Raw genomic sequence first — 13,487 nt, 5'->3', positions numbered from 1 at the left:
ACAATATCTGCTAGCCGTGGGCCAGGGCCGTTACAGCGTTTACTATGAAGATGGTCTAGCCCTACTCCGATTGGTGTCTCACGCCGTCTGAGGATTGACTTTGATACCATTTGTAACAACTCAAGTCCACCACTAATAGATATTGTTCGCTTTGATACGTTACGTATCGCTGTTAGCTTCACGGTTTTAAAATACAGGTGCACCGTCTAGTGTATGTTTTTTATACCATTTGTAACAACTCAAGCCCACTGCTCGCAAATTGCCCATTTTAGCTCGTTACGTATATGTTAGCCTCATGGTTTTAGAAGTGATATCCTATATTGGTTGGGGAGGAGAACGAAACACCTTTTGTAAGGGTGTGGAAACCTTTCCCTAGCAGATGCGTTCTAAAGCCTTGAGGGGAACCCCGAAAGGGAAAGCCTAAAGAGAACAATATCTGCTAGCTGTGGACCTGGGTCGTTACAGCATTTACTATGAAGATGGTCTAGCCCTACTCCGACTGGTGCCTCACACCGGTCGAGGATTGACTCGGATACCATTTGTAACACCTCAAGTCCACCGCTAACTAATATTATCCGCTTTGATATGTTACGTATCGCCGTTAGGTTCACGAGTTGTTAAAATGAATCCATGCTCTCCCAAAGTCCACTTCAATTGTCCAACAACGTTGGAACATAAGCAATTTAAATTGCTATAGATTTAAAACCTAGACACCTAAAGACTAGCAATGGTGTTTAATAAGGTATAAATATCATAAACGCAAGAAGTTATATTTTTTTTGAAAATATATGATCAGTTGACTTAAACAAGTTGATAAAGATTAATAAATTTAAAATTAAAATTTACTACCCAAAAAATCCGTCAATGGATAGTTCTATCTAAACTAGAGTATTTAAGCTAACTGAACATGTGAGATCCTACATCAGTAGACGCGTTTTAAAACCGTGAGCTTGTTTAATATATTAAACGGGCTTATAATGTGATTAATTTTTTTAAATGATTTAAATTTTCACTCGAGAATTTGTGATACTAAAATGATAACACGAACTTTAAACCTAATTGTAATTACGAATAACTTAAAATAATGGCTGACTTACCTGTAATAATTATATTCATAGACACAAATTATCCTACCGTACATAAGAGTGCAACTTCGATTCTATAGTGAAGTGACATACCGTTAACGTTAAAATTAATTAATTAAAGAGTTTGAGTAATCAATTTTATATGATTAATACTACATTTTTCTATGGAAATCTATCTTTTTTTCTCATTTCTTTGTTTAAGAGGCGATTTTCATGAATTTTAAGAATGTTCTTGGGTTGAGTCGAGTTTGGTTAAGATATTTTTAGACCCAATCTAATTGTTTCGGTTGCCTGGTTTTTTTTTTCAACCAAAACCAACAATAATTTTTTTTTGTTTAATTGGTTTATTAAATGTTTATTTTCATTTTTGTTTTTTTTAATAAAAGTAAAATGTTAGTCCGTAAAATATTTATGGATTAATTTTCAAACATTTAATTAAGATTTACAACTCAATTTAAATATATATAATATATTAAAAAAAATTATTTTTAAGAGTTCTTCGGAGAATAAAGAATAAAAAATGATTATAACATATTATATATATATATTTTTTGGTTTAACTTAATCTAGTGGTAGGGAAACCTATAAACCAACTCAACGTATAAACGGTTCATTATTTGAACTCAATCCAATCCAATTAATTTTGTAATAAAATTCAAACCATACGACTCAAGTTGGGTTGATCGAATTTTTTGAGTTATCAAGTGTTTTGATGCGACGCTCGAGTAAAAGAGGCATACATGAATAAACTGATACCACATTTGAATGAGAGCGATCTTGAGAGTATGAAAACTAAAAAAGGCTTCAAAGATATAAAGTCAGTACCTATCACTAACAAGGTCCACGTTTCATCTCAGTGACTCAATCACAGAAATTTAATGCTTAAACATGCATTACTTGGAACAATTTTGAATTACACTCGAAATTTTCCTTAACATGAATATGAGTGAAGAAAATATGTTAGAAGGACTCGTGTTGGTCTGTGAGGATAGTTTTTGTCATTTAAAATTCGTGGAGATGAGAAAGAGGGTGGAAACACGGTGAAAATGATAGAGAGAAAATGAGAGAGAAGGAGAGTGATGGAGGGGGAGATATGTGGAGATGGCAATTTCGAGGCAATTGCTACGTAGCGAAATTCTACACAAAATAATTAGTATCTTATTCATTGAGAAATGCTCAAATTGGTTACTTAAATTAATTTTTAATATAAAATAAAATTAGAGAAATTAATTAATAAGAATTAAAAAACGAAGGACAAAAATGTCATTAGAGAATGTCCTCGAACACAAAAAAATCATAAAAACCTATCGAGGTATCTAAAACACTCGAGTATCTTATTATAAAAAAATTAAGACATTTATTTGATCTTAAAATAAGTTTCGTGAACGATCGAAATTCAATAAATAAATAAATAAATAAATAAATAAATAAATAAATAAAAATTATAGTTTATGTTTTCACCAAACAAATAGTCATTGAGAGAGATGGTGACGTATTGGGCAATTTGTATGGAGGAGGAAATTTCTTGGAAATTTATATTACTATGATGTAATTAATTTATATTGAGAATTATTTGATAATCAAAATTAGAGTATGGACCCAACTCCAACACATTTTAAATTCTTTGATAATGATTGCAAATTTTATTAAATATTTTCAATTTCAAACATAAAAACAAGTATTTTAAAATTAATATTCATTCCTTTTCGATTTTCTTTTTGTTTTTCGTTTTAGATGATGCATAAACTTACGAGACATGTGACAAAGGTGTTCAGACTAACGAGGTTATAGATATGGTGATGAACCAGGGTCTCACGAGCTTTCAGATCTACTCATTTCAGGTAATGACCTTACTTATTCCGTTTTTTTTTTTTTTTTTTTTTTTTAAGGTTTTAATGACATCCCATGTTTTATTTTCTAATATTATGGAGTTTGTGATATCGGAGTAAAGGATGAGACATGAATGAACTGATACCACATTCAAATAAAAGCAATCTTGAGAATAGAATTACTAAAAAAGACATTAAAAACTACTTATACCAACAAGGTGCACATTCTATTTCAATCCCTACTCAAGGTTATATACTGTAAGCCATTATTTCTCTCTTACTTGTTTATATAACGTTTCTTTAAAAAATCTCTCTCTGCCCTCGTTTTCTAAAACCTTCTCTTAAAATCGAGGCCAGAGGCTCGAGCATACGTCGCTTGGTCGTAGGCGACGTAAGAACGAATTGGCTTAACTCACTTGTCGTTGGAAAGTGAGTGTCGCACAATCGTAAGTCCGCTGTCATTAAAAGTGCGATTGTGACAAGTGGCTCTATCATAAGAACTCTATGATTTTCTTAGGAGGTATGTGAGTGAAGACAGAACATGCTCGAAGAATTGTTAAGTAACGTAGTTCGAATCTTGGGCATGAGTCATTACGTACGTTAGATTGGTTTATTATATTTCATTTTCGAAAGTTGACAGATTTATTAAATACGAGCGGGAATGGGCCACCTATGAAGTTGTAAAAGAAAGTGTACGCCAACATTTTGTTTCCAATATCCATTAATTATGTATGGAGATGAGATTGGGAAGAATTCATTGGCATTCTCCATTTTTTTCAAACTTAAGTTGAAATAGACGAAGGAAGAAACAAAGAAGCTTCAAATTTGTATGTTTGATGCTTATAAATACCTAATTTTTGTTCTAAAATCACCACAAACCACACCCAAATTGCTTAGCTAAAGAAGAACCCAAAGGTTTTAAAGATGGTGAAGCTCCCATTTCACGTCATTTTTGGCTCATTTTTATGTGCGTTTCTTCTGGTTTCATGGCCTGTAATGTGTCAAGAAGTTGGTAGGGAACCCATTTAATCATCTTTTATTTCTCTATTTCTTCGTGTTTATGTTCGTTAAACGTAGAATAGATCATATCTGTACATAGTAAGACAATCTACTGATTTACTTGTTTGTTACTATAAATCAAGGAGAATCTATGATTGAATAGATCATATCTGTACATATTACTTCTATAAATACATGAGTTCATGACGTCGTTGATATATTTTGTTTTGTTGTTTTGATTGGGAGCAGAAGATCAGAAGGAGTTTGATTATGACGCTGAAGGAGATAGAGGACCTACTCATTGGGGAGAGCTTAAACGAGAATGGCATGGCTGTAAGACTGGGTTGATGCAATCTCCTATTGATTTGTTGCATAAGAGAGTCCGAATTGTGTCCCATTTTACCAACCTCAAGATCGACTATAAACCCTCCAATGCAACTCTCAAGAACAGAGGTCATGATATCATGGTAACCAAAATAATATTAATGAAGTCCCATGTCGTTTGAGAGGGAAACGAAACGTTTCTTATAAGAGTGTGGAAACCTCTCCTAGTAGATGGGTTTTAAAATCTTGAGGGGAAATCCATAAGAGAAAGCCTAGAGACACAATATATGCTATCTGTGAGCTTTGATGTTACAAATGATATCAGAGTTAGACATCAGGGGCGGTGTGCCCGCGAAAACGCTGGCCCGGTGGATTATGAGATCCTACGTCGGTTGGAGAGGGTAACGATTGATTTTTGGCTTAGATATATTAAACCCTGATCAATCCAACCTTATTCGTTCGATCTGAGTTGGGTTTGGTTTGAATAAATAAAATTTTTTATAAATTGGGTTGGTTAATGACTCGAACAACTCGAACCACACCAACCCAAAAAATTTATGTTTAGGTTGGATTGAATATGTCTCAGTCCGACCCGACCCAACCCATGAACATAAAGATCGAACACTAATTTGATCTAATTTTATACCTCGAGAATGATACGTTAAAGCTTTATGTAATTTAACCTAATTTGAACTACTTGTTGTGATGGTTGCAGCTGAAATGGAGTGGTGGAGCTGGATCTATAAATGTCAATGGAACTCGATACTTTCTAAGACAATGTCATTGGCACTCACCCTCTGAGCACACCATCAATGGAAGAAGGTTTGCCTTAGAAGCTCATTTGGTGCACCAAAGCCGAACTGGAAAAGTTGCTGTCATTGGACTTCTCTACAACATCGGACGACCAGACCATTTCTTGTCCAAAGTAACCCTCAAAACCTTAACTATTGTTTCAAAATTAGGGTTTGTTCTTCTACATGTTTGTCTTTGGAACTCATTTCCTTTTTGTATTTTTAGTTGGAAGAGTATTTGGAAGATATATCGAATTCAAGGGAATACGATAAATTGAATGTGATCGATCCATCGTTGTTGAAGATGCAAAGCAGTTTATATTATCGGTATATCGGCTCTCTTACCGTTCCTCCGTGTTCTCAAAATGTCCTTTGGACGATAGTGAGAGAGGTATTTTTTAATTCAACTTCTACGTCTTTGATCTCAATTTTACTCGGAATTGTATTTTCTATGGTTAAATGATCACTATCGTATATTTTTCAGATTAGGACGGTTGCACCGGAACAAGTGAAGTTGCTTCGTGTGGCTGTTCATGATGTAAGTGTGATTGTTTTTCATACGATAATGTTTTTTTTTTTTTTTGTTCTTTGGATTTTGTCTAATGTATCGTTTATATATGTAGGATTCGGACACTAATGCAAGACCTCTGCAACCTCTCAATGATCGAAAGATTCAACTACGAATAAAAAACTAATGGAGGAGAATTGATTGCAACTACTACATGGAATAAATATTTATTGTATTTTTCATTCCAAACACCATGGCTATCATGCCATATCTTTATTTTTTTATATGTTAACACATGTTATGAAATTTATAATAAACTCAATAATAAAAGAATTCTTGTTGTATTAAATTTTTGATGTTAACTTATTTGAGTTGATTATGATATGAATGGTTATCATACATTAATCGATTTGAATTGGTAGCCAATTGTTTAAACCTAGAAGTTATTGAAGATAGTAACTTTCCGCTCCTTTAAAAATTCCCTGTCATCCTATCATCGAGATGTAGCACTCGAGGAAAAAAAGAAAAAGAAAAAAAAAATTAAAGTTACAAAGGGGCAAATAGGTAATTTTTCCCTTCTAGCGGTCCAAAATTCTCGCAATTGTGTGAGAAAAGAGGAAAAGGGAGGAAGAGAGAGTAGAGAGAAAACCTAGAGAGAAGAAAGAAAGAATCATTTGAAAACTTATCGGACCACAGCTGGAAGTCGCTGCTAGCCACGATCTAATGACAAGGACTTCTTCTTGGAAGGAAGAAGAAGATGTTGGCGTTCAGAGTCCCATTCTTTGTCAAGAGATTGAGAAAATCGGCAAGGTAAGATCTTGATGGTTTTTCTCAAATCTAGAACTCTCCGTTGTGAATCAAGGTCTGAAATTTTGATATGTTCATCTAGAGGAATTCTGCACAAGATTCATGGAGGAAATTAGCCGGAATTCTGGTCCGAAGGCAAAGATCCGAGCCGATTTTCAAGAACGGAGGAGAGAGAAAAAATTTCGGCAAGTCATGTGTCAAACCGGCCCAATGAACCGCGACTGTAGAATCCGACCTGCGTGTGACACCTGCGACTAGACTTTGTCTGGGCGCGTGAGGACGTGTGGCGGCACGTGGGAGCGCGTGAGTTTCTGTTTTCCGTCCGTCCAACTTCTGTTTGCCCGATTTCTGCCCCGATTCCAATTCTAACGATGTTTTTATGCGAATAGGGACCTAATTGGAGAAAATCAGTATTTTTGGACACCTTACGAGCATGGAAACGCTAGCGAAGGGGCACACGTCAACCAAGTAAGTCACCACCAGGTATTTAGGAAGAGGAAGAAATACTTGTAGCATTCGCTTGAATTGCATGCATGCTAGTACATTTGGCTTAGATTAGCTATCCATGAATGAGATTAGGCAGATTGATTGTTATGAGCGTATTTGGTGAATTATCTGGGTGTTGCTTGTATGCTTTAAGCTTCCGCTATATGCATATGTTCAATTCATGTTGAAATAGTGAACTCCACGTTTCGGGTACTTGAGGGATGACATCGCCCCGTTGAGTGTAAACTCTTCTTTCCGAGTGCATGATGGAGGTCATCGCCCCATTGAGTAAGCACAGATTATCACGGCAAAGAAATACCTTATGAGTGTTCTTAGACTACCAGTTGACCGAACGATGTCTATAGTTTCGTGGGTGGACTAGAGGTCCTGATCAGTTCTTACTGCTCCTAGCCGTTTCGCATGGGAAATGTGTCCTCACGTAGTATACCCCATTAGTTGCATGGGAACGGGTTGGGTCGCGCCCCCCAAGAGGACTATTATGGGCTTAGGAGGTATTCAGCACACCCCTAGGCAAAATACCATGTAGTCTCAATTAGCCATGTAGAGGTAGCGCCTCGTAGAGAGATACCGGTCAGTCCAGCTTAGCATAAGGAACACTTGGGTATCAAATGAAAGGATGGAGAACCAGTGAAGCTCCAAAGAGCAAGTTCCGAGGGGCGAGCCCCAAAGAGACTAAAACTAGAACCTGACGTCCTTGAGCCAATTAGAAGACTGTGAGAATTCTGTTAAGATTAGATGCGATGAGAGCCTACAAGTAGGTGACTTATTGAGTATAATTTTTATACTCATTTCTTTCTACTTTTTTTTTTTCAGGTGTCGGTCGAGGTGGAGGAGCGTTCGAGAGCTGTACGGTCACACGGGTCATTCCGGAACCTCCGTCCTTTTTTGGTCTTTTGGAGTCTTTGTGTATTCCTTTCATATTTGTATTTCCTATTTTAAAATTTGTAATCCTTTTATATTATTTGAAATTTAACTTCTCTTTCCTCGATTTTAAGTCTTTAATGGAATTGCATCTTTTATTATTTCTTTCTTTTCTTTTAAATTCTTTATTTTTTTTTTCTTTTCTTTTCAATTTCTTCTCGTGGGTCACAATTCGAGTTTCGAAGCTTCGAAAATTGAGTCGTGACACAGGATCACTCTCGTTCAAATGGGATGAATTCATTCATATACTTTGTTTTTTACTCGAGTGTAACATTGCAGCAATCGGTCGATAAGCCAAAATGGATATCAGTTCGTTTCCCTCGTGAATGTCATTGGTTGTAAATGAGTTTTTTTTTAACAAAATGTAAGCCAAAATGGATCTATATGTTGTTATAGTGCTAGATTTGTAGCTAAACAAGGATTTGAGAACCCGTGGATAGAAGCCCAAAATGTGTGGGCAAAACCCTAAACCCACCGCTAGCAAATATTGTCTGTTTTGTCACGTTACATATCGCCGTCAGCCTCACAGTTTTAAAACGTGTCTCCTAAGGAGAGATTTTCACACATTTGCAAGCAATGATTCGTTCCCCTCTCCAACTGATGTAGTATCTCACAATCCACTCCCCTTGGGGACCCAACTTCCTCACTAACATATCGTCCGTTATCTGACTCTGATACCATTCGTAACAGCTCAAACTCACCGCTAGCAGATATTGTTCGCTTTGACCCATTACGTATCGCCGTCAGCCTCACGATTTTAAAACACATCTACTAAAGAAACGTTTTCACATCCTTACAAGGAATGTTTGGTTCTCCTCTTCAACCAATGTGAGATCTCACACGTTCGACACTAAGCGTCTACAAAACATATCCTATCGAGAATTTCACACCTCTCCCCAGCATCGTTAAAGAAATGTTGAGAAAGGTTAAGAACTCACAATGACACGAATCACATCGAAAAAACTTATCTCATTTTACGGTCATTGGAAAAAGGTTAAGAACACTCGATGCATGCTAAAACTCGACTAACATGGATCATTCCTTAATACATAGGCACTCATTAAAGCACTTTGCACCTCTTCAATAGCCACTCGCCCTAAACCATAATGTGGCTTAGATTTTGATAGCCCTACCAAGATATTCCAGATGTCATAGACCATGATCGTTACAAGGCAACCACCTGTGCTCAACACTACCGAGCTAACCAAGTGTACTCAACTTTAACCCTAAGCCTTCTATTTCACCAAAAATGATACAACTATTCTTCATGTTCATCATTTCAATCCATTTTAAAATATTTCTTTAAGAATTTGGGGCAACCCACTTAATCTTTGCCTGATTTGATGAAGAACAAAAAACCCCAATTAAGAATGGCCAGTTATGTGCTATATAAACAGTCCACCAGCTCAATAGAACAAAGTTATGTGCTGATCAGCTCGACCGTGCTAATTGAAGGGACGTCGCATACAAGGGTCGGACGACTGGCCAATAAACTCGAGCAGCAGCTGCCAGGGAATGAGAACACGCTAACCATTGGTGTCCTAGAAGAGATGTGGATTGCTCTGAGTAACCGAAACAAATTTTGACTACCATATTCTAATGATTGCTCTCGTTCGAATGTTGTCTTGATTCATTTATGTGTATCACATTTACTCGTAGAATGATATCAAAAGGTAATTCCTTTTTGAAAGTGTACAGACACCCCACTTAAGGCTGCCTCATTCAGTGGAAAATACCACACATCACTCTAAAACCCACAATTATTTGAATCTTGGAATATTTTCTACATAATTCTATTGCTCTCTTTTTTAGAATTTAAATAAAGTAGACGGTGATCTCACATCGATTGAAGAGAAGAACGAAACACTTTGTAAGAATATGGAAATCTCTCCCTAACAGACACATTTTAAAATCGTGAGGTTGACGTCGATAAATGGACAATATCCGTTAACGGTAAGCTTGGGCTGTTTACAAATGGTATCAGAGCCAGACATTAGCGGTGTGTAAGCGAGATCCCACATCGGTTAAAGAGGGGAACAAAACATTTCTTATAAGGGTGTGAAAACCTCTCCCTAACAGACGCGTAAATCGTGAGGCTGACAACGATACGTAACGAGCCAAAGCGAACAATATCTACTAGCGATGAACTTGAGTTGTTACAAAAATAGTTGAGAAATGTCAATATCGTAGGCTATGATATTATATCTTAGGACATATCATCTTGAAAGCAATTGATCAAAGTTGTTCTTTTTTAAGACTTTATGAAGTCAACCAATATGTCAACTTGAGCAAATTTCAAAAACCACTAACCAGCTAGACGTGTCTTCAACTTTGGAAAAAGAAGCATCCTCTTTTCATCGACTCTTATGGATGAGATATCGACTCTACACTTTTCAATGCTAAAAAGATTATCTGAGAAAGTGTCATCACAACATGAGTAACGACTCAATTTAAATAACTTTTATGAACGATAAAGGACTCGATAAACCTCGACAAGTTATACTGTTCTTTTCGGTAGCTCAATCATAAGAGTTTCATGGTTAAACGTGCTATATTTGGAGCAATTCTATGTTAGGTGACCTCCCGATGAATTTTCCTAGAATGCATGTGAGTGAGAACAAAGTATGCTGGAATGACTCATGTTGGTCGGTGAGAATAGTCTTCACTCTTAAGAAGTAAAGAGTAAGTAACGTGATCAAGTGCTGAATCCAAATTCCTACTCCTGGGCATGGATCGTTACAATTTATATCATGATGTGCGGGTCCTAACAGATATAAAGTTTTGTAGGATTAGATTGTAACTCGAGTTCGAGGAATCTTATCATCTCCCGTGTTTACTCGACCCTTGGTGTATTATTTTTGTCCCAACACATGGCATTAGAGAGCAAAACCTGATGAGGAAAGGAGAGGTGGTTTAGGGTTTAGGGTTTGTACCTGAATTTCCCTATTTATAGTGGCATTGATATCAAATCCATTAGAGTTAATTGGGTGACCAATAATGATTTGGCACCCCACGTTTGCTTCCCTCTCTTAATAGCGCCTATCATTGTAGCCAACGATGATGCACGACAACCATGTTGGACGCACCTCCGACATCCTTTCACTTTAATCACGACATTACCCCCTACATTTATACCATTCTTTTCATAGGATTAGTAAGTGTTCAAATTATTGTCACTTGTTTATCACTTACCTCGATTCGATTGAGTAAGTGAGTTCATTGGTGTAACATCGTGTTATTTTGAGAGGAAAATCGTGTTTCTTTCTTGTATTTGAGTGATCATATGTCTTTTTTTGTTTATCGCAAGTTATCGGGTTTTGATATTTGGAAGTTAATTTGCTCGACTTATCCCTCTACGAGATTAGTGCTCAAACTAAGCACACTTAATTTTGAAGTTCGTGTAATTGAGTCACTCAAAAAGAAAAATGCTCATTGCTAGCATAACACAAGTCTTAGAAAAATTTTCAGGAGGTCGCCCAACATAAAATTACTTTGAGCAAAACACGCTTAACTATAGAATTCTCATGATTAAGCCACGGAAAAGGAAAGTGCACCTTGTTGATATAGGTAGTGGCTTTCAATTTTTTTTTTTTTTTTTTTTGTCTTTCTTAACCATCCTATTCTCTAATCACTCTCATCCAAATGTGATATCTGTTTATTCATGTACTCCTCATTTACTCAGATGTCACAGTAATCATGGAACATCTTCCTAGTTCCTACCAGGAATGTTGGAATCACAATGCACAAATGTGATGTCCCACCTTGGTTGGGGAGGAGAACAAAACACCATTTATAAGAGTGTGGAAACCTTCCTCTAGACGCGTTTTAAAAGCCTTGAGTGAAAGCCCAAAGAGAACAATATCTACTGACGGTGGATCTGGGCCGTTACAAATGGTATCAGAGCTAGACACCCTTTTCGCTGTTCTCCGAAGGGGGGTAGACACGAGGCGATGTGCCAGTAAGGACGCTGGCCCCCAAGAGGAGTGGAGTGTGACCTCCCACATTGGTTTGGGAGGAGAACAAAATACCATTTATAAGGGCATGGAACCTTCCTCTAGCATACGCGTTTTAAAGCCTTGAGGGAAAGTCCAATGAGGACAATATCTATTAGCGGTGGATCTGAGCCGTTACAAATGGTAGCAGAGCTAGACACCAGACGATGTGCCAGCCTTCTCGCTGTTCCCTGAAGGGGGTAGACACGAGGCAGTGTGCCAGTAAGGACGCTGGGCCCCAAAGAGGGATGGATTGTGACCTCCCACATTGGTTGGGGAGGAGAACAATACACCATTTATAAGGGGTATGGAAACCTTCCTCACACGCGTTTTACAGCTTTGAGGAGAAGCCCGAAAGGGAAAGCCCAAAGAGACAATATCTGCTAGCGGTGGATCTGGGTCGTTACAAAAGACAAATTCTAAATCTATGGTCTCCCATTTAAACCCAATTGTGATGAACAAAGATCAAAACAACAATGTAGAATTTCCGGGATGGGTAATTTCACAGGAACTCAACTATGAACACACAGATGAAAAACACAAAATTTTCTCAACTCAATCATTCAAATCAATTTCAAAAGACAACTCCTAAGATTTGTGGCCGACCCACTTAACCTTTGCCACTAAAAACAACTCATATAAAGCAATACAAACACTCCTTCCTTCATCAACACAAACATTCACTCTCAAAGGCATCCTTCAAAATAGTAAATTATTCATTGTTTTCCCCTTCTTTTGATTACAATTCATGCAAAACCCATAAAGCTTTAAACTTTGTGTGATTCTTTTTTGCAGCTGAGAAGATGAAGATGAGACGTGTAGCGGTTGGCGTAGTGATGTTGTTCATGATTATCAACACTTTGTTTGTTGCTGATGGAAGGCACTTGAAGTTGCAACAACAAAGGGATGATCACCAAAACTTGGAACCCAAAAAGCACTATGAAACTAATGAATACAATCACCATGGATGCTATAGAAGTGACTATAATTGTTGGAGCAACAGAAAGGAGACAAGGGAATAGTGCTTCTTTTCTCAATATATATATATATATATATATATATATATATGTATATGTATATGTTTGTTTATGCATGTATGTTTTGTTCATGTTTTGTATAAGTTTAATACCCATTTTTCTGGCTGGCTAGGGTTGGCTTAGAAAGATGGTATCTAACGAGGATGTTTGGTATGTAATATATATTTGTAGGTTAATAATGAAGGATGCATGCACACCATGTGTATTTACGTTATGGTTTATAGAGTTGTTTTATAGGCTATACATTACTTTATATCTCTATTCTTTTCGTTCTTCGAGCTCTCTCGTATTTGGGGTTCGATTAGATCTTAATGAGAGATTGATGGAACAAGATAATCGTTCATTTTTTCTCTCCTAAAAATTGGATATGAACGTGCACACAACCAAAGATTGACGAAAATAAGTATTTATAATTTTCGGGAATAGAATTTCGCATCGAATTTATTGTTAAGCTTAAAAATACATTTTTTTCTTAGGATACAATTGTATATACATAAATTTATTTAAAACAACTCGAAACAACCCACCAAAAAAAAATTATGGTTGATGAATTGGGTTAGGTTTATGTGATGTCCCACAGTAGTTGGGGAAGAGAATAAAACACCCTTTATAAAGGCGAGTAAGCCGACGCGTTTTGAAGCTTTGAGGGGAAGCCCGAAAGGAAAATCCTAAAGAGAACAATATCTG

The 13,487-nt window shown here is 36.7% G+C and overlaps 1 protein-coding gene and 2 long non-coding RNA genes across 3 annotated transcripts; all 3 read left to right on the top strand.

Annotated features, from left to right (window-relative positions):
- Positions 1 to 3,772: 3,772 nt before the first annotated feature.
- LOC111787486 (alpha carbonic anhydrase 7-like) lies at positions 3,773 to 5,885 on the top strand. The gene is made up of 6 exons (XM_023667460.2): positions 3,773 to 3,926; positions 4,163 to 4,380; positions 4,953 to 5,162; positions 5,255 to 5,419; positions 5,513 to 5,566; positions 5,652 to 5,885. The coding sequence occupies exons 1-6, from the start codon at positions 3,839 to 3,841 to the stop codon at positions 5,721 to 5,723; spliced, it is 807 nt and encodes a 268-aa protein (XP_023523228.2). The 5' UTR covers positions 3,773 to 3,838; the 3' UTR covers positions 5,724 to 5,885.
- A 460-nt stretch (positions 5,886 to 6,345) lies between these two features.
- On the top strand, positions 6,346 to 7,831 carry LOC147793724 (uncharacterized). The gene is made up of 3 exons (XR_015420068.1): positions 6,346 to 6,646; positions 6,733 to 6,811; positions 7,664 to 7,831. It is a non-coding gene; the product is annotated as an uncharacterized LOC147793724 (long non-coding RNA).
- A 4,531-nt stretch (positions 7,832 to 12,362) lies between these two features.
- On the top strand, positions 12,363 to 13,014 carry LOC111787488 (uncharacterized). The gene is made up of 2 exons (XR_002813990.2): positions 12,363 to 12,470; positions 12,559 to 13,014. It is a non-coding gene; the product is annotated as an uncharacterized LOC111787488 (long non-coding RNA).
- The last annotated feature ends 473 nt before the right edge of the window (positions 13,015 to 13,487 follow it).

This window comes from Cucurbita pepo, chromosome 2 (genome assembly GCF_057944985.1).
Source record: "Cucurbita pepo subsp. pepo isolate OVF chromosome 2, ASM5794498v1, whole genome shotgun sequence".
NCBI lineage: Eukaryota > Viridiplantae > Streptophyta > Magnoliopsida > Cucurbitales > Cucurbitaceae > Cucurbita > Cucurbita pepo.
The sequence above is the reverse complement of the archived record's forward strand: the minus strand, read 5'-3'. Positions and strand labels throughout refer to the sequence as shown.